The 21,576-nt window shown below is 38.5% G+C and overlaps 1 protein-coding gene across 14 annotated transcripts in view; it reads left to right on the top strand.

Moving 5' to 3' along the window:
* Spag9 (sperm associated antigen 9) overlaps window positions 1–21,576 on the top strand; it is a 133,092-nt gene that overhangs the window by 90,584 nt on the left and 20,932 nt on the right. For 6 of the 14 annotated variants that reach the window (XM_052759658.1, XM_052759663.1, XM_052759662.1 and 3 more), the window contains 13 exons: window positions 3,872–3,929; window positions 5,054–5,206; window positions 6,470–6,521; window positions 9,645–9,775; window positions 11,370–11,426; window positions 12,345–12,518; window positions 14,613–14,742; window positions 15,194–15,283; window positions 15,696–15,863; window positions 16,274–16,445; window positions 17,720–17,938; window positions 18,185–18,380; window positions 20,918–21,043. In XM_052759658.1, coding sequence (XP_052615618.1) covers window positions 3,872–3,929; window positions 5,054–5,206; window positions 6,470–6,521; window positions 9,645–9,775; window positions 11,370–11,426; window positions 12,345–12,518; window positions 14,613–14,742; window positions 15,194–15,283; window positions 15,696–15,863; window positions 16,274–16,445; window positions 17,720–17,938; window positions 18,185–18,380; window positions 20,918–21,043 — 1,726 coding nt within the window. Of the gene's footprint in view, window positions 1–1,847; window positions 1,860–3,095; window positions 3,111–3,871; window positions 3,930–5,053; window positions 5,207–6,469; window positions 6,522–9,644; window positions 9,776–11,369; window positions 11,427–12,344; window positions 12,519–14,612; window positions 14,743–15,193; window positions 15,284–15,695; window positions 15,864–16,273; window positions 16,446–17,719; window positions 17,939–18,184; window positions 18,381–20,917; window positions 21,044–21,576 lie in introns of all 14 variants that reach the window. The other 8 variants (XM_052759656.1, XM_052759660.1, XM_052759659.1 and 5 more) reach the window with 2 other exon arrangements.

The following is a 21,576-nucleotide window of genomic DNA, read 5'->3' as shown; positions in this document are numbered from 1 at the left end:
CCAATAGTTTTCCTTTTTCTTTATTTTTTTTTTCCAAGACAGGGTTTCTCTGTGTTGCCCTGGCTGTCCTGGAACCCACTCTGTAGACCAGGCTGGCTTTAAACTCAGAGATCTGCCTGCCTCTGCTCCCAAGTGCTGCGGTTAAAGGTGTGCACCACCACTGCCCACCTTCATTTTCCTTTCTTTTCATTGATGTCTCATTCCTTAACTTCCTTATTTTGGATGACCCCTTTCTCAATTTCTTTCTCTATGACTGTTCTCTATAATTTGGAAAACATACACTTGGTTGTCCAGCTCCCAAGAAGTTCGAGCTGTTTATTCTTGTGGATTTCAACTTCCCTCTCTTTTACTAAGGAACGCCCCACTGCCCACCCAGCCCTGGCTGTCTTTGGAACTGTTGGCACTCCCTTTGCTTCAGTTTCTTACTGCTGGGATTGCAGGTGTGCACCACCATGCCCGGCTTTTGGTCCCTTCCTTTTTAAAAGTAAAAACTCGGGGCTGGAGAGATGGCTCAGAGGTTAAGAGCACTGACTGTTCTTCCAGAGGTCCTGAGTTCGATTCCCAGCAACCACATGGTGGCTCACAACCATCTGTAATGAGATCTGGTGCCCTCTTCTGGCCTGTAGTCATACATGCTGTATACGTAATAAATAAATAAATAAATAAATAAATAATAGATCTCTAAAAGTAAAAACTCTTTTTGTGAATCCCAAAGGCACCTGTTACTCACCATCTTCCCATTTCTTGTCCTGCTTCTCTATTACTATGTAATGATGGCATACTATGTGTTATAGACCATTCTAGGTACTGGGACATAGCAGAGTGGAAAACACACTAACAGGCAATTCTCCATCTTAGACCTCTGATGTTTCCCTCACAACCAACCTTCAGGTCCTATTTGTTTGATCTCCTAAATAGTTGCATATATTCATCTTGTCTCTACTTAAGTGGCATGACTTCCAGGAATTCTGCTTTGATTCCCTAAGCATAGTCATCCTTGAAGTGTATGCCCACAGCAGTGAATTTCATTATGCCATTCTTGGTACATCCCTGTTTTTTATGTACCAGTCTCCCTGGACAGACTATAAGTTCACTCTGTCAGGCACAACTGTGTCTGTTTTCATTGCTGTTGCATAGCCTAGTGCAACATTCAAGTGACTGGGAATTCGAAATAGTCCTGACAGTTTTGCTTCACTTCAAAATCTGTGATTTCCCTTTTGAGATAAAGAGTTCTTTAATAGGATTTTTAAAGAGAGTGCACTTTTGTAAGAATGTATACAACTAGGTAAAATGATGCATCCATTCTCAAGGAATTGTAGATCATCCAGATGCCGTGTGCCCTTCTCTGGACCTAGCTTGACAGTTCTAAGTAGAACAGGGTGTTTTTGTTTGTTTTGTTTGTTTGTTTGTTTCTTTTGTTGTTATTTTGCTTATTTTTTGTAGGCAAAGTTTATGTGTATATTATGTTATTTATACTTCAAATCTTGAATAGAGAAGTTTACTTCAAGGTGTATTTTTCTTATAATTAGTTTTACTGATAAATTTCAAAATAAAAAAATTTAGATAATCATGCTTATACACTACATTTTAAGAGAATTCTTCATTGAGTGTATGTAAGTTTAATTGAAACTTTTGGAATTATAAGGTATGTTCCTCAGGAGTACCCAATTTTTTTTCTTTATAATATTTACACTTTATTGTATATAGCTGATGGTTTTGCTATATTGATTCAATTTTCTTTGTCAAATCTTTCTCATTTTAAAATAAATGGATTGGTTTAGTTCTTGCTTTATAAAAACATTCTAATTGAGTTTCTTGTTCATTTTTCTCTTGGGATGCTTACCCAGGGGAATATTCTGGTGTGTATGTTTTTAAATACTTTCCTATTACTGCTTTTTAAGCTGGGTGTTCTTGGCTGCTGTTCTCATTTGATGCTTTTTCATTATTTTTTTTTCTGCCTGACTTTTTTTTTCTGCATATATTTTTAGCTTTTACGCTGCTCTGAATGTTTGAGAGTTTGTTACAGTTGCTGTGTAAGCTTTCCCAGTGAGTCTGAGCTGTTCCTTCTGTCTCAGAACCTTTACTAAAACGTTAGCGTTAGTGTTTAAGGAAACTCTCTCGGCATCATTTTGGAGATGGAATTTGGAAGGTTTCAGGTTTGCCACTCCAGTTTGTGGTGAATACAAGATGATTGAATGTGCTGCTGTTTCTGATGTTTGAGATTATTTGAAAACTTGTAATACAGACAAAATAGGAATCCATTTGTCAGCATTAAATTTTTAACATTCCCAGGCTGGTTTTGTTTTAAATGATTTAAAAATCATTAAGAATATTAACTTGTTTCGTTTTAGACGGAGTTTCTCTGTGTAGCCCTGGCTGTCCTGGAACTTACTCTATCGACCAGGCTGGCCTCAAACTCACAGAGATCTTCCTGCCTCTGTCTCCCAAGTACTGTGATTAAAGGCATGAGCCACCAGTGCCCCGCTGTTTAAAGTAAAAGTATATGTTAACTCCTTGGCCTTAAATAATTCTTTAGAAATATTTCCTTTTTGTTTTCCTGTATTATAAATATTGCTTCTCCTGTCCTGTTGTTCTGCAACATCATTTCATGAATCTTGGGGGAAGTTAGGCTTTGTTTTGCTTTGTTTCTCCAATCTCTTATGAGAAGTAAATAGTTTTATTTTTCTGAAAAATGACTATATTACATTAAATGCTCTATCTTATAGTACTTGTGAAAATATTAAGCACAATTCTATAAAGTGGCAACTGAAAATTATTATTTTCTGTGTGTCACTTTGTAGAACACTTTGTAGTACTGATTTGGAGTTTTCATTATAATTATATTCAAATTAATGTGAGGAAGAATTGGTGAAGCATTTTTAACTATATCAGAGACCATCCTTGTGAATGAAGGAAATCATCTTTACTTCTGCCTTTTGCACATCATTATGCATTGAGTCATAACATTGTGAGTCCAGATGTTTTTCATATCATGCTAGAACTTTATAGATTAATGATATGTTTTCATGCTGTTTTTTACATAAAACATTTCTTGTTCTTTGTTTTTGCTTTTCATGGAATGCATGGGCTTTAAGACCATAATTTCTTTGGTAAGGTTTCATCTGCCTTGGGGTTCTATCTTTGGCCTTACTTCTGCTTATCCTCGATTAGTCAAATATAATTTCTTAGGCAGAAGCCTACAACAGCAGCTGTGATTTAGAAATCATTTCTGATCCCTATCAATGTTCATTATTCCCTTAAATAATAATACTTATTAAGAACATCTGGGCAGTGGTGGTACACACCTTTAATCCCAGCCCTCAGGACAGAGGCAGGCAGATCTCTGTGAGTTTGAGGCCAGCCTGGTCTACAAAGCGAGTTCCGGGACAGCCAGGGCTGTTACACAAAGAACTTGTCTCAAAACAAAATAAAAACAAAAAAAAGTCTGGCAGAAAAGTCTTGATCCTCCTGAAATACTATCTATGCAAAACAAAATGTAATTGATAGATGTAAAGAACTGGCCAAGAAGAGCCCGGGGGTGAGGCTTGCATTTGCAACATCAGCTGTTGGCAAGTCGAGGAAGGAAGATCACTTGAGCTAAGGAAATTAAGACAATCTGAACAACCTAACATAGCAAGACCCATCTCAAAAAAACGAAATCAACTGTAACAAAGAGATTTAGCCAATAAATTCCTCAGCTTTGGTTTGTGATGACTAGTTATTTATAATTTCATAATCTTTTCAATAAATACATAAACAATGTAGACAATATGATTAAAGGAAAGGTTAAAATAATAAAACTTAGGACCATAGCTTATAGTAATTATTGATAAATTTATTTTCAAAGTTTTTATCATTTTCCTTTTGATAGGAATGGGTCGTGAAGTGGAGAATCTCATACTAGAGAATACACAGCTGCTGGAAACCAAGTAAGTATGAAAGTTTAACATGGAATAAAAATGTGTTTTCTTCTCTCCAAGTCAGTGATTTTTATATTAATCTAACACAACATTGTGCTGTCTCTCTACCCAATTACGTTCTCTTCTCAACATCTGTGCATACATAGAAAAATGGGTAATGAGCCCTTCTTTGCTCTGATAGGTTTTATTGCTTTGTTATTTTTGTAGAAATATAGTTTTTATTTCTTTTCCACCATACAAGTATCAGTATTCTGGATGTGTTGTGTATCCTTTTCCCCCTAAGAGCTGCTGTTTTCTTATTCTCTTTGAGTTTTTTACATTTCTGTGTGAATGTGTTAGCTTCTATGCAGACACTTCTGTAGATCTCTACTTCATAGTTGTATATTCTTGGGTAGTTTGTGGAGTCTTAAGGCAGCATGTTAGAGTACAGGGCCTTTGTCATATGAAAAAGCAGATAGGGTCCACTTGTCAATTTGCTGTGTCAACAATTTTGGAACAACTGTGTCTATCCACACAGACTGCCACTAACTGTAAATGAGGTCACACCCAACATATCCGAATGTACTATATCTCTACTTTTTTCTTTCAGTTTATTTCTAATTTAAACTACTTTCTCAGGAGTTACTAAATACAACTTCAAGGAGAATTTGATTGTATTGTTAAACAATACCTTTGCAGAAACTTCAATAATAGTAGTCCTAGAAATCTTGGTTTATTTGGGTTTTTGTTTGTTTTTTGTTTTTTGAGACAGAATTTCTCTGTGTTGTCCTGGCTGTCCTGGAACTCCCTCTGTAGACCAGGCTGGCCTCGAACTTAAATCCACCTGCATCTGCCTTCAGAGTGCTGGGATTATTAGCATGTGCTGCCAGCACCTGACTAGAAAGCTGTTTTTTAAGTTTAACCTTTCTTAATGCTGATTTTATTTATTGGTGGTATGTCTTGTTTTATCCATTATTAGCTTGGCAAGTATAAAGAGCAAACATTAAGCTATTGTTTTATGGCCTTTTCTATAAAAAACATCAGGAAGAATGTTTAAGTTCTCAGTTGTTCAGCTTTATGATTTGACAGTTACTTTAGTCTACAAAGATGGAAAAGTAATTTGTAATGATCCTTTTGAAATACGTGTTTTTTAGAAATGCTTTGAATGTAGTGAAGAATGATTTAATAGCAAAAGTGGATGAGCTGACCTGTGAGAAAGATGTGCTGCAGGGAGAATTGGAGGCTGTGAAACAGGCCAAGCTGAAGCTAGAGGAAAAGAACAAAGAGTTGGAGGAGGAGCTCAGGAAGTAAGTTTCAACAGCTGCTGGAAACCAGTCATTTCTAGCCTTTGACATTGAGGCTGTCATCTACGCGTGTGGGGCTGTGTTCACAGCTACCCTGGGACACACCCCTGCTCTGAATCAAACACCTTGCCAGGGTGCCACAAAGGATTGTAGGTATAACCCTGAGACTGAGTCCTTGAGCTCCCTCAAACCAGGAAGGGCCAAGAGCTACCTGGAGAAAGTAAAGTGTCTCAACCATTTGCCTCTACTCTGAGCTGGTCTCTCTGTTCCAACAACCAGTCTCTTAACCAAAAAGTTGTGGGTTTTGCTTTTGTTTTCTTTTTCTTTTTCCTATTAATCTTGGTGTCAAAATTTGTAACTATGGGCTGGACAGACGGTTCAGGAGTTAAGAGCACTTGTTGCTTGCTCTTCCAGAGGACCAGCGACAACCCACACCAGGTAGCCCTCAATTGCCTGCTTCAGGGAATCCAATACTCCTTTCTGATCTCTCCGGATGCCTGCACACACACAGACACAGATACACACACACACAGACACACACACACACACACTCAATAAATAAACAAATAAAGGATAGGGTAAATCTTTAAAAAAAAAAAAACTTAAGGGTTGGAGAGACTGCTCAATGGTTAAGAGCACTTGCTGCGTTTCCAGAGGACCTGAGTTCAGTTCCCAGCATCCACATTAGTTGTCTCACACTCACCTGGTTATACACTACCTCGTATATACTCATGTGCTCACACACAAATAAAAATAAATCTTTAAAAACAAACAACAAAAAAACCTTAAATCTTAAAATTCATTAACTTCCTCCACCTAACTGGTTTTTGTTGTTGTTTCCTGTTCTTGAGATAGTCTTATGTAATTCAGGCTGGCCTCTAATTCACTGTGTGTAGGAGAGAATGGCCTTAAACACCCGTCCTCTGACCTCAAGAGGCTAAATTTGTAAGCCTATGCTGCTGTGGCTAACTTTTTGGGTTTGGTTTTTTGTTTGTTATTTTATTTTATTTATTTTATTTTTTTTTTTTTTTTGAGACTGGGTAATACGTAGCCCAGGCTGGCCTTAAGCTTATTGTGTAAGAATGACCTTGAACTCCTAATCCTCCTATCTCAACTTCCAAACGCTCAGATTTTAGGTGTGCGCCACCATGCCTGGCCCAACCTGATTTTGTTTTAAGAGGTGCTGTGATAACCTTTTCTCTCATTATTTTTGAAGATTAATTCAATTCTGATAACATGCTTTGTTTGGGTTTTTCCCCTTTCTAGAGCTCGTGCAGAAGCTGAAGATGCAAGGCAAAAAGCAAAAGACGATGATGATGTAAGTTTATGATTTGGCGCTGTTTTTCTTACAGCTTTTGGATATTTGGGAGTTCCTTGCTAATATTTAATTTTATGGGTCATGAATAGCTGGCTCATGTTTCTACATGCTGTGTTTTCTAGTGCTGTGCGCTAACTTTTCCCAGTGGTGGTTCAGTGTTCTGACCTATGTTAGCATGCTATTATTTCTGATTTTTAAAAGGTAAGGTTTTGTTAGGTAGCCCAGACAGGCCTCAAACTTAACAATCCTCTAGCCACACACATCACACATAATGTGGCACACATGTGTACGCACACACACACACACACACACACACACACACACACACACACACACACAATTAATTTTATGTGTTTTGCTTGCCTGTATGTCTGTACACATGTGTACCTGGTCCCAAGAATCCAGAAGAAGTCACTAATTAATTAATTTTTTTTTTTTTTTTTTTTTTTTTTTGGATGGGCTTGCATATAAAGGTACTTGTTGCCAAGCCTGTTGACCTGAGTTTAATCCCCAGGACCACATAGTAGAAAGAGAGAACTGACCACAAGTTGTCCACATGTATGTTGTAGAATGCATACATCCATACACATACATAGATACACATTACACACAGACACACTAAATTATAAATATAATTTTTTTGGTGGGGGTGGTTTTGAGACAGGGTGTCTCTGTGTAGTTTTGGAGCCTTTCCTGGAACTCACTCTGTAGCCCAAGCTGGCCTCGAACTCACAGAGATCCGCCTGACTCTGCCTCCCAAGTGTTGGGATTAAAGATTTGCACCACCACCACCCAGCTATAAATATAATTTTTTAAAAGCCCAGAATTGCCAAAAATTTCTCTCAGCCCAGATGAAGCCATGATTCTTTCTCATTTATTTAACCAAAAAAAATTTCATCATATAAATATGTACACATTGTCCTAGTTTTCATGAATTGTCAACTTACCACTGACTATAATCAGTCACCTTAAAAAAAAAAAAAAAAGTCTCACTTGAATGAATGTCTTCATTGGGCTGGTCTGTGGGCATATCTGTGAGGGATTGTCTTGCTAATTGATATGGGAGAGCCAAGACTATTATGGATGGAACCATCCCTAGGCAGATAATTCTGGGCTCTATAGGAAAGCTAGACAAGCATAGGCCAGAAAACAAGCTAACAAGTAACATTCCTCCATGGTTTTGTGCTTCAAGTTCTGCTTATGTTTGATTTTCCTTGACGGACTCTGACCTGGAAGTATAAACCCAATAAATCTTTTCTTCCCCTAAGTTACTTTTGGTCACTGTTTTATCAATACACAGGAAAGGAACTAGGAGACACACACATACATAGTTGACATTTCCATGAAGATCTTAGAATAGCATATCAAGTCTGTATAAACAACAGCTAAATTTTTTTTTAATCTCCTGCCCCAAATATGCACTAAATTTCCTTTCTGAAACATTCTCACTTTGTAGCCCCTATTTGGCTTGAAACTTACTATGTAGATCAGGCTAGCTTCAAACTCATAGAGATCTTCCTACTTTTTGCCTCCTGACTTATGGGATTAAAAGTCTGCACCACCATACCCAGCATCAGAATTCTTTAATAAAATATTAAAATAATATGTTTGTATTTGGAAATTAAATTACCTACTTCTGTATATTTCTACAAAGTATGGTGTTGGTTTTGTTTCATACTACATTTGGGGACAGAGGGCTTGACTCAGTGGTAGAACACTTGGCTAGCATGCTCGAGGCCCTGGTTTAATCCCTAGTACCACAGAAACACTATATTCCATCTTGGAGACTTGCTGTTTTTCTTTAAGTATACTTTGAGACTCTCTTGTGTTGCAGTAACTGCTGTAGTTCATTCTTAGCATTCCATTATATGAATGCTCTACAGTTTTTCTGTTTCCTTGTTAATGAATATTTAGGTTATTTCAGCTTTTTATCACAACAAGCAATCCTGTTGTTAAAAGCATTATGGAGAGATGGCTCAGCAGTTAAGAGCATTGATTGACTGCTCTTCTAGAGGGCCTGTGTTCAATTCCCAGCACCCACATGGCAGCTCACACCTGTCTGTAACTCCAATTCCAGAGGATCTGACGCTCTCACACAGACATACATGCGGGCAAAACACCAATGAACATAAAATAAGAATAAATTATTTTTAAAAAAAGCATTATAATAAACCAGATGTGGTACTTGCTTGTTGACTTATGGTTTTCTATTTCTGTAAAGAGACACCATGACCATGGCAACTCTTAATTGGTGTGGTTCGCTTACAGTTCCAGAGGTTCAGTCCATTATCATCATCATCACCACCACAGGGAGCATGGTGGAGTGCAGGCAGATGTGGTGCTGGAACTGAGTTTTGCATCTTGCAGGCAATAGGAAGTATCCTGAGCATAAGAAACCTCAAAGCCCACCCGCACAGTAATACACTTCCTCCAACAAGGCCATACACACTCAAACAAAGCCACACCTCCTAATAATGCCACTCCCTATGAGATTATGGGGGCCAGTTGCATTCAAACTACTACACTTGTGACCCCAACATGTAAAAAGACTGAGGTAAGAGGATGGCAGGTTTGGGCTATGTGTAGGGATGTCAGTTGTACTAGCCTGGATTACATAGTAAGATATTGTCTAAAACAAAAAAAAAAACCAGCCAGGTGTAATGGTGCACCCTTTAATCCCAATACTCAAGGCAGGAAGGGTTTTGTGACTTTGAGTTCAGTCTGTTCTACATAGGGAGTTCCAGGGCATGTTAAATCTCTTTATTTGGTATTAGCTGAAAATTTATAATTTTAATTCTTTTACATGTTCAATATTAAATTGCCTACTTCCTTTAAGTCCTATATAAAAATTTGAGTATCTGATTTTATTTTATAAGGACATTTTAAAGTCATTAAATTAAAACATTTCTTTTTTAATTTTTTTATTAAGAAATTTTCTATTTATTTTACATTCCAACCACAGATTCCCCTCCCCTCCCTCCTCCCAGCCCCTAGCCTTCCCAAAACATTTCTTTATTAAACTCTAAAGAAATGTTTAAAAACTTAAGATTTGGTTTCAGTGTGAGGTTAACACCAAAACACATGTAAACTTCAGTGTGATTTGCCCTCCTCTTAACCTTCTAGAGTGACATTCCCACAGCCCAGAGGAAGCGGTTCACTAGAGTGGAAATGGCCCGAGTTCTCATGGAGAGAAACCAGTACAAAGAGAGGCTGATGGAGCTTCAAGAAGCTGTTCGATGGACAGAGATGATCCGGTCAGTATCGATGAGGACCCTGATGTTTCCTGTTGTTTCGCTAGATGCATGCGCTCCTTCATTGCCAGCAAAAGTCCTGCCTGAGGGGTCATGCCATTTTGTTTGTTCACTAGGAGAAATTTTCTCAGTTTACATTTAGACTAGTAATAGAACAAGATCAGAGATAGCCCAAAGACTAGGTGTCTTTTGAGATAGCACAGGACCATGGAGGATGCTACCATAACCTAACCTGTAAAAGATAATCGTTACCATAACCTGTAAAAGATAATCGTTACCATAACCTGTAAAAGATAATCGTTGTTACTTAGGAATAATGGTCATTTTAAAAAAATTCAAAAATTGATATTATTCTTTCCCTGTCAATTTCGCATGCAATATAGGAAAAATTGTCTTTATTTAGTATCTCCCTTAAAATATACCTGACTCTCCCCTCCTTCATGCAGAATGTACCTTCTATTTTAGTCAACTAGATCTTTGTTTTCATCATGACCATGTTGTAATGGTTCCTGTTAATGGAGTTACGTGCCGGTCTGTGCAGACAGTGCAATACAGTCATCAAATCCGGCCTCTCTTTAGTCACTTTCCCCACCGGCTGTCCTCTAGTGATTACTATTTTGCATTCAAGCTGACTTCTTTTTAAACTTCCACCTGTGAGAGGACACTTAGTTTTCCTTTATTGACTCTTAAAGCTCACCTAGTGCTGCCATCCAGTGGTCACAGTCTCAGTAACAGTGTTCCTTTAATTCAGAAACAGCTCTTGAAGTTTGCCAACTGACTTCCTGTTAATTTACTCATATTCTTGAGTTTGGATTATCACATCAAATTTATACATTAGTTTACAAATCTAACCTCCAGCCTTTACTTCCTTATAATTACCTCATTTTTAGCACTACCTACTTATTAAGTGGCCTATTCAGAGCAGTATAGTTATAAACTGTTTTGTGAGTTAAAAGTTCAGATTAAAAAAAAAAAAAACCTTCAGGTTAGGGCCGGGATTTATAAGGCAGTATTTTAAAGAGGGAGCTAGCTAGCTATCTTTTCAATATTTTTTTTCTTGCTTTGCTAATATTTGTTTTTTTGAGGGAAGGTCTTGCTCCAAACTGACCCCAAACTTGTGATCCTTCTACCTCAGCTCCATGAGTGCTGGGATTAGAGTAATGTACCATTATACATACCAGCTTAAATACTTTAATATTGTTAGTCATAGTAGTCTACTCCTGTAGTCTAGCCACTTAGAGAGCACTGCTTATGACCAAAAGTTCAGAGCGAGTCTGGACAACATAGTAGACCTTGTTTCTTAACAATAACAAAAGAGTGGAAAATTTTAAATACCAACATTGATGCTTGTTGGCTCAATTTGTCTAACCCAGGAACAATCTGACAAGAGTCAGAGCTCTTTAAGGAGGTCTAGCAATCTATCTAAGCAGGGTTAGATTTAGCAGGCTGTTTCATGAAAGAGCAAAGCAACTGTTTGCTAAATTCAATTTTTGACTTTGTGTAGCCCATGAATTTCCTGGGTCTTTTGCTCTTTGGAGAAAGAGTAGAACACCTATCTAATAATACTTTTTTTTTTTTTTTTTTTTTTTTAATTTAGGGCATCACGAGAAAATCCAGCCATGCAAGAAAAAAAAAGGTCCAGCATCTGGCAGTTGTAAGTATACTGAGGACCGTAAGCATAGGTGGTGCTTCATGACAAGAACATTACACTGACTTTTCCCAGTTGGGAGGAAATAGCTAAACTGAAGTTCTTCTCTTTAATATGCAGCATGCCAACTCGGTAAGGCTGTACTTGAGGACCCAAAGTAGGCTATCGTAAGCTGCATTGTGTCGGTTATGCATTTGATGGAATCTTCTGCCAGTTTACATAAAATCGTGGGGAATTGTTTGTAAAATTGACAGTTACATGAATCCTCATCAAAGGAAAGATGAAAAATTTAGTATTTGTACTGCTTGGTTTGTCTGTGTGTGTTAAACTATTATGTTTGTACCAGAAGTACTGTGTGTTTACTGAAGCTAAAACTTACCCTTTTAGTATTAGTCTGCTTACTGGAAGCATAAATATTTTAAAACTGTGGACATGAAAATAGTTGCTTAAATTGAGCTTAGAAAATTCATGATACGAGTTGTCTTGGTGATGTGACTGTCCTTAGTGCTGCACAATAAGCTTCTGCTGTCATCACACAGTCGTTACCTTGCTGCTTAACAACCACTGTGACGTTGTCCCCAATAGGAGCTAGCCAAGGAACCTTTGTATTGTGTTTATTCAATAGAAGCTTTCTAGATGCAGGAGCATCTCTTTCATTGTGGAACTTGCCAATTAAAGAATAGGCGTCTGGCATTCTAAGCAATAGTTTCTTTCTCCTGAATGACCAAGTTTGGCTGTGACTGACTACTCAGGCTATAGTATAACTATAAAAACTGGTTTTGCTAATGTCTAACTCACTGCCTTGCAAAGTCTTTGAAATTTGCCTAAGCATAAAAATTTATGGAAAATCCAGTATTGGTTTTCACAGTACATGTGATAGATATACTTGTGGATTTTGTTTGTTTGATTGTTTTGTTTTGTTAGTTTCAGCCGACTTTTTAGCTCTTCAAGTAATGCAACAAAGAAGCCTGAACCCCCTGTGAATCTGAAGTACAATGCACCCACTTCTCACGTGACTCCTTCTGTAAAGAAAAGAAGCAGCACCTTAGCTCAACTCCCTGGTGATAAGTCCAAGGCATTCGATTTCCTTAGTGAGGAGTAAGTATTCCAAGCAATGATCATGCCTAGAGTAAGTTCATCGCTGGAATCTCTCATCCCTTCCTGACTCCTTCACAGAAATTCAGATAACTCTAAAGAAACTATTTCTAGCCAGACATAGTAGCTTAGCCTTGTTAATCCAGTACACAGGAGGATCATCATTATTTCATGGCCAGCCTGGTCTGTATAGAAAGTTCAGACTAGCATCAGCTACACACTTAAACCCCATTTTAATGAACAAAGGAAATTATGTTGTGGGGTGGGTTGTGGAGAGAAGAAAAAAGAAGGATGGGTTTCTATAACGTGGATGGATGCCTTTAAAGTAAATTACCTGTAGGGCTATGTAATGTAATTCTAAACCTGTGGAAACTGAGGCAGGAGGATTTCAGTTTTGAGGACATCCTGGGCCCCAAAATAAATGAATGAATGAATGACGTGTAGCCAGTACTTGGGAACGTTGCACTTCAGCCTGCTAGTGCAGGCTCAGCAGGTAAGGGTGCTTGCCACCAACCTTGGTAAACTGAGATCGATTCCTGGGACCCATCTGTTAGAAGGAAAGAACTGCCTTCCATAAGTTGTCCCCTGGCCCCCCCAGGCACACCATAGCACACATTCAAACGCACACACACACACATGCACAATAAATAAAATGTAATACTAATTTTTAAAAAAAGAAAATTGCACTCGTAGTTTTCATAAGGAAAAAGAATTTTTGTTGACACAATAGCATTGATAAATATCAATAGAAATACTGAATACTGGGCCTGGAGAGATGGCTCAGTGGTTAAGAGCACTGACTGCTCATCCAGAAGACCCAGGTTCAATTCCCAGCATCCACATAGCAGCTCACAACTGTCTGTAACTCTTGAGATCTGACACCCTCATACAGACATAAACGCAGGCAAAACACCAATGCACATAAAATAAAAATAAATTATTTTTTTAAAAACTTTAAAAAAATACTGAATACTTAATTTAAGGCTTTAATCCTGAGTTTTTAGTATTTCCCTTGGTTGTCAAAAGGACTTCTGACTCTGCATGTGGACAAATAATCTCTTAGAGCCCTTTATTTTTCTCTCTGAAAAATTATTATAACCTATTTTTTTGTTTGTTTGTTTGTTTGTTTTGTTTTTTGAGACAGGGTTTTTCTGGGTAGCTTTGGAGCCTATCCTGGAATTCACTCTCACAGAGATCCACCTGCCTCTGCCTCCCAACTGCTGGGATAAAAAGCGTGCGCCACCACCGCCTGGCTGTATTATAACCTATTTCAAAGGTGTTAGGTTAATATTGTATTGTACACTATGTAGAGTGTCTGACATACCAGTAGATTTTGCAAACTGTGGTTTATGCAGAAAGTCACCTCACAAAAATATAAATGGCCAAAAGAAAGAGAAATTATTTTTAGAATCATTTTTATATTTTATTCCATATCTCTGAAGCTTACTAAGTCAGTTTGCCTTTTTGTCTTCTAAAATAAGTGAACAGGAGCTAAAGAGCTGGCTCAGAGGTTAAGAACTCTGCTATTCTTCCAGAGGACCTGGGTCTGGTTTCCAGCACCCATGTGGTGGCTTGCAATGATCTGAAAATCCAGTCCTAGGGAATCCAGTGTTCTCTTCTGGCATCTGAGGACACCAGGCATTCACATGGTGCACAGACATCCATGTAGGCAAAACACTCAAAACACATAAAATTAAAATAATTAAATTTTTAAAAAATGAAATAGTGAGTAGAATCTAAAAGTTTAACTTAATCACCCCCCTGAGCATACTATGGCACAATATCTGGCATTAGAAAATTCTTAGTATTTGTTAAATAAGAATAGGAAGATCCCAAATTACTTTAGAACATTTTCCTTTTATATATAGCATCTGAAACCTCCTAACTTTGATAACTCAATTTAATACTACCTGCAGAAGGCTGGTTTCACAAACAGGGAAAGATCAGCTTTGGTATAATCCTTGTGTTCGAACGGTGCATGTGGATCGTGTATCCCAGGGTGGCCTTGAATTCTCTATGAAATTGAGGGTGACTCAGACCTGAGATTAGAGTTTTTGTTGCATTCACTTAATTAAATCTGCAAATGTCTTCTTTTAGAACTGAGGCTAGTTTAGCTTCCCGCAGAGAGCAAAAGAGAGAGCAGTATCGGCAGGTGAAGGCGCATGTTCAGAAGGAAGACGGTCGAGTACAAGCTTTCGGCTGGAGTCTGCCTCAGAAGTACAAACAGGTAACTTGGGAATGTGATGAGAGCATCTAGCAGGGAATGCAGGTTGAGAGAAGTATGCATGGAAATGTGAACTGAAAATAAAACCATAAATTGCTCATTTCAGCCTGCTTGGACTTGGCACATTTATAGAAATATGGAGAATAGGGGTTTTCAGGCTATTTTCTAGAGCCCTACAATGTAAATAAAACATTCTAGGTCTATATTCCTAAGAAACAAACTAAGCTTTTTTGTATACAAACATGTACTCGTGTGTACATGTGTGATTGTGAACTTCTGTCTCCTATTGAGCTTGTCTACTTATTGTCTGTAATTGCTACTGGAGTTTTTGCTTATTTTTCAAGTAAGAATGACAGAATCAAGCTGAACTTAATTTCAGGAACTGCCTATGTCTCAGTGGTTCTGTAAGTTCAGTGTTAATGGGACTTACTAATACGTATTCCCTCTCCATTAGGTGGCCAATGGTCAAGGGGAAAATAAGATGAAAAATCTACCTGTGCCTGTCTATCTCAGACCACTAGACGAAAAAGATGCATCTATGAAGGTAAGTTAATTGTGACACTGAAGGAAAGACTTTAGGAGTAAGCCCTCACCCCACCCCACCCCCCAAAAAACAACTATTTAAACAGTGCTTTTTGTAGTAAAATGGTTGCTCGTTACCATAAAATGTGGTAATTGTTTGTATTTTGTGGCAGAATCTATATAATCCAGGATGGCCTTGAACTCTCTTTGCTTCCATGTTTTGGGCTCAACCCCTTTATCTTTGCCTCATTCTCCTAAGTGCTATTATTATTTTAGGCATGTGCTACCACATCCAATATATAGCATTAGAAGTATATTAAAACACCCATGGTTCCACCTTTAATTATTTTAAGAAAAGGTGAAAATTTTCTTACTATTTGTAGAGAAAAAAAATGAGTTAATTCCTTTCTCTCTCACTCCCTACCTCCGAGAAGCTGTGGTGTGCTGTAGGAGTCAATTTATCTGGTGGCAAGACGAGAGATGGTGGTTCTGTTGTTGGAGCAAGTGTATTTTACAAGGATGTTGCTGGTCTGGACACTGAAGGCAGTAAACAGCGAAGTGCATCTCAGAGTAGTTTAGATAAGTTGGATCAAGAACTCAAGGCAAGTATGCACTAATATTTGACTTCCTGGTTTATGAGTGTAGAAGTTCAGCTCTTAAATACAAAACTTATTTGAGGCAACCTGTAGTGGGGATTACTGTGAACTTGCTATTTTCCCCATATGTCCCTTTAATATGCATTTTATTGAAGTTTTATTTACATGTATTCAAGTGACTACAGTTCCATTTTGCCAAATACATATGACTACTACCACAAAAAACATACCGACTCTTTTTTAACCACCAATCTGTTTAACTACTAGTTTTACTCCAGTAATACTGATAAACTAGTTTGACCCTTCCAAATAATCTGGAAATAATTTGAAATAATACTGCATTTTAGTATAAGAACACAGTCTTAGGGATATTTTCACATTCATATAATTTTAAACATTTTCCTCTGCCTACTCAGGAACAGCAAAAAGAATTAAAAAATCAAGAAGAATTGTCCAGTCAAGTATGGATCTGTACTAGCACCCATTCAGCTACAAAGGTTATCATCATTGATGCTGTTCAGCCTGGCAACATTCTAGATAGTTTCACTGTTTGCAATTCTCATGTTCTGTGCATTGCAAGTGTCCCAGGTAAAGCAAGTTTCTTGCTCCTCCCTCTCTGTACTCTCTATGCTTCCTTCCAGGTGGAAATGCGTGTGGTTTGTTGTTTACAGGTTTTATGTCCTAGTAAGAGAAGATTTAAAGTAAACTGGAAGTCATTGAATAACAATATGTTCTTTAACTATTGAAAAATAGTGTGAAGAATATTTTTAAAATGGCAATATGAGAAGATAGCTGTTGATAGAGGATGATGACCTCCCTAGATTAATTAGTACAGGAGTGAAGCCAGGATATTAAGTTGAATATGATGCATGATTTACATTAATTTTTTGGCCCCATTTGTTAATTGATCTATTGTATATTGGCTATTTGACCACTAATTCGTTTTCTTTTTTACTTACTGTATAAATAGTTACTAATTCCTGAAAATGTGGGACCCTTTTCAGTCTTTAAAAAATTTTTTTATTGTGTATGTGTGTGGTGTGTAGAGAGACTGCATATGCTATGATACATGTATGGAGGTCAGAGGACTTTATGGAGTTGATTCTCTTCTTCAACCTGAAAATGGTTCTCAGGATCAGACTTGGAGTATCAGGCTCATGCAGCAGGTGCTTTGCCAACTGAACATCGTGCTATCATCTTTTCTGTTTTGTATTATTATGGCTTAGCCAGGTGTGGTGGTATACACCTGTAATCCCAGCTTTTGGGAGGTGGAAGCAGGAAGATCAGAACTCTAAGGTCAGCCTTGACTACATAGAGTTCGTTCAAGGCCAGCGTGGACCAAGTGAGACCTTGTCTCTGAAAACCACACCCGCTCCATTTTGTTGTCTAACTTTAATAATCCATATTATAAATACTTTTTAATTTTTTTATTTATTATTGTGTGTAGGAATGTACCCATGCCACGATGCATGTATAGAAACCAGAAGAAAACTTTAGGGAGTTGGTTTTATCTTCCCATTGGTGAGTTATAGGGACCAAACTCAAGTCATCAGGTTTATGCAACAGATGTCTTTACCTTCGGACCATGTTGCCTGCCTTATCTCATAGAAAATAAAACAAAAAAGCAGGTATTATCTCTAACATGTTTTTCATTAGAATAGGAACTAATAGAAATGTTGTTTTACCTCTTAATTACTTTTTCATTTTATCAAGATTACTTTAAGTTAACACTACCTTCTTGGTGATACATGCTGGCAGCCGTATGTCTCACCTGTGTACCTCATTTCAGACCTGGAGTTGCTTTAATAGAAAATAACTGCTGCTTAGTTTACTGGGTATTCAGAGAAAGTTGCTCTTTTTAGGAGCTCGGGAAACAGACTACCCTGCAGGAGAAGAACTTTCTGAACCTGGTCAGGTAGACAAAGCATCTTTGTGTGGAAGCGTGACAAGCAACAGCTCTGCAGAGACGGACAGCTTGCTGGGAGGCATCACAGTAGTTGGGTGCTCCACAGAAGGAGTGACAGGAACTGCCACTTCCCCCAGTACCAACGGTGCTTCTCCAGTGATAGAAAAGCCACCAGGTACACCTGTGGAGAGTCTGACCAATCCTGAGAGTGCCACAGTAATGTTGACTTGTTGACCTTAAAGCAGCCAGGGTAAAAGTGCCGGAGAGATGATGCTGTGGTGACTGTGTGAGAGAAGTAGTTCTCCATGTCACTGCAGTGCCGGGGAGGGTTCAGTGGAGTGGAGTTCCGGACAGGGGCGGATGTGGTAGAAGTATTGGAGTAGAAAAACTCATTCAGCATAGAGTGTTTATGTTTTTATAGAAACGGAAGCCGAAAATAGTGAGGTTGATGAAAATGTTCCTACAGCAGAAGAAGCAACTGAAGCCACGGAGGGCAATGCGGGGTCCACTGAAGATGCTGTGGACATCTCTCAGCCTGGTGTGTACACAGAGCATGTGTTTACAGATCCACTGGGAGTTCAGATCCCAGAAGACCTCTCCCCAGTGTTTCAGTCAAGGTATGCATCCTAAGTCAGTAATTTGGGAGAGTTGCACAGATACAAAGAATCAAAATAGTGTTAAATAGTCAGAATGCCCACTAATTGTTATAGGGAACTAAAGATGTTTTATTCTCTCCTTTTAGTTTCTCTGGAGATTTTTCCATCTTTTTTTTTTTTTTTTTTTTTTTTTTTTGCTTTTGGTTTTTTGAGACAGGGTTTCTCTGTATAGACCTTACTGTGTTGGAACTCACTCTGTAGATCAGGCTGGCCTCAAACTCACAGAGTTCCCCCTGCCTCTGCCTCCCGAGTGCTGGGATCAAAGGCTTGCACCACCATCTCCCAACTCAATCCATTTCTTCGCTATATTTTCTAATGTTTAACAAAAGAAACAAGCCGGGCCGTGATAATGCACGCCTTTAATCCCAGCACTCGGGAGGCAGAGCCAGGAGGATCTCTGTGAGTTCGAGGCCAGCCTGGTCTACAGAGTGAGTTCTAAGACAGGCACCAAAACTACATAGAGAAACCCTGTCTCAAAAAAACAAAAAAAGAAACAAAAAACATACCCTTGTCCATATAGTATATTAGTCCAAGTATTGTTATTGTCTTCATTGTGGTGTTCTGACTTACATCCTATCAACGACTCCAGGTTTTTTTCTCCATACTTACTCTCACTTCAGTTATCATCAAAATTAGGCATTGTTTAAATTTGTCATTGTTTGGTTTTTCCCAAAATAAGACTTGAGATGGCCCTTTTTTTTTTTATTTTAATTTATTTTGCAATACAATTCAGTTCTACATATCAGCCACGGATTCCCTTGTTCTCCCCCCTCCCGTCCCCCTCACCTTCCCCCCAACCCCCCCCCCCCATTCCCATCTCCTCCAGGGCAAAGCCTTCCCCACAGACTGAGGTCAACCTGGTAGACTCAGTCCAGGTAGGTCTAGTCCCCTCCTCCCAGGCCGAGCCAAACAATCCTGCATAGGCCCCAGGTTTCAAACAGCCAACTCATGCAATGAGCACAAGATCTGGTCCCACTGCCTGGATGCCTCCCGAACAGATCAAGCCAATCAACTGTCTCACCCATTCAGAGGGCCTCGCCCAATGACAGAGAAATGGAATGAGATCTGCATGAACAGCCTGGTCATGAGTGGGGGTAATGAAAGGCGAGGGTTGAGGGAAAGAGAGCTTGGGGGAGCGGGAGATCCCAGCTGGATCAACAACAGAGAGGGAGAACAAGGAATAGGAGACCATGGTAAATGAAGACCACATGAGAATAGGAAGAAGCAAAGTGCTAGAGAGGCCCACAGAAATCCACAAAGATACCCACACAACAGACTGCTGGCAATGGTCAAGAGACAGCCCGAACTGACCTACTCTGGTGATGGGATGGCCAAACACCCTAATTGTTGTGCTAGAAACCTCATCCAACTACTGAGGGATCTGGATGCAGAGATCCATGACTAGGCCCCGGGTGGATCTCTGGGAGTCCAATTAGCGAGAATGAGGAGGGTTTATATGAGAGAGAATTGTTGAGACCAAGGTTGGATAAAGCACAGGGACAAATAGCCAAATGAATGGAAACACATGAACTATGAACCAATGGCTGAGGGGTCCCCACTGGAGATGGCCCTTTTGAATTTTGTTCTGATCCAGGTTTTGTTGTTGAGGCTTCCGCCATTTAAGTACATACTTCCATCCCCTTTGTAAACTGGTCCTTTCTACAATTATTTTTCTTAGTATATAGAGCAACCAAGAGTTTATTAGTATTTAGAATGAAGTCATTTTGAATTTGATAGCCCAGTTTTACATTGTCTACTTACTATGCCCTGACAATACAAAAGAAGGGGTTTATGATGGAATATAAGCATGTCTTGCTGTAATTTATTTTATAAAATTAATTATGCATTAAAAAATGTATAATTAATTACATCTGGAGAGATGGCTAGGGGGCTGGAGAGATGGCTCAGTGGTTAAGAACACTGGCTGCTCTTCCAGAGGTCCTGAGTTCAATTCCCAGCACCCACATGGTGGCTCACAACCATCCGTAATGAGATCTGGTGCCCTCTTCTGGCCAGATCTCTGTATACATAATAAATAAATCTTTTTAAAAAAATTATATATCAGCCTCCTTTGGGGGTGAGTGGTTTTAAAACAAACTATATGTCCCTTCTCTGTCCCACCCACCCCAGAAAAAACTATTATAAACTTCAAAATAATTAATAGCGAAGCCATAAATTTTTCTATCATGTTTTGGTTTGGTTGGTTTTGGGCTTTTTCAATTCTTTTTGAGAGCCATAATTAAAGTCTTGGATATTAACTGATGAGTCTTATTACTATATCTTATTCTTCTTTCTCCACTTTGAACTTCCTAGTGTGTTAGTATTTCTGGTACAGTTGTTGAACTACTTAATGAGTAAGCGTTTAATACTGGCTTTAATGGAATCTCAGTGTTTGTTCACTGTGGTAAGCTTCAATGTAGAACTATTCAATTCCTGAAAACTAAAGCTAATGTGTATACTCAGTGTGGGTTTTTTCTCCTTGTGCCTCATTTTCCCAGTAATGATGCAGATGTGTACAAAGATCAAATATCAGTATTGCCAAATGAGCAAGACCTGGTGAGAGAAGAAGCTCAAAAAATGAGTAGTCTTTTACCAACCATGTGGCTGGGAGCTCAGAACGGCTGGTAAGTACCAGCATCCTAACAGGACGATATCTTCAGTCTTCTGTTTCTGCACTTGAAACTAAAAAACGAGCCAGACATGGTAGTACAGGCCTGTAATCTCAGGAGGTTGGGGAGGAGGATTGCAAGTTGAAGATCAGCGTGGGCCATGTTAACCTTGACTATGGAGTGAAGTGAGATCCCTTTACAAAAACAAAAACCCTGAGCAAAAGATAAATGAAATGTAAATATCATAAATATAAATATAAACAAAAAGTATAGATTAATACAGAAACTTAATACACACATACAAAATTTGAAATTTTTGTTGCATCTTTCATAAACTAGGCTTCCATTAGTTTTAAATGGTAAACTTCTTTTGTCACAGAATGTTTTCTTTATGTAATATCCTTAGAAGGAAAGGTAAACAGGATTTTTAAATCTGGGTCAGACATGGTGGTACATGCCTATAATCATGAGACAGAAGGATTTTAGGATAGCCTGGCCTAAAATAAGATCCTATCTCAAAAAAAAAATTAAATCTGGTATAGAACTAA

This window comes from Peromyscus californicus, unplaced genomic scaffold, assembly GCF_007827085.1.
Source record: "Peromyscus californicus insignis strain IS unplaced genomic scaffold, ASM782708v3 Scaffold_3__1_contigs__length_106647218, whole genome shotgun sequence".
NCBI classification, from domain to species: Eukaryota; Metazoa; Chordata; class Mammalia; order Rodentia; family Cricetidae; genus Peromyscus; species Peromyscus californicus.
Note: the sequence above shows the minus strand (reverse complement) of the source record. Positions and strands in the feature narration are given on the sequence as shown.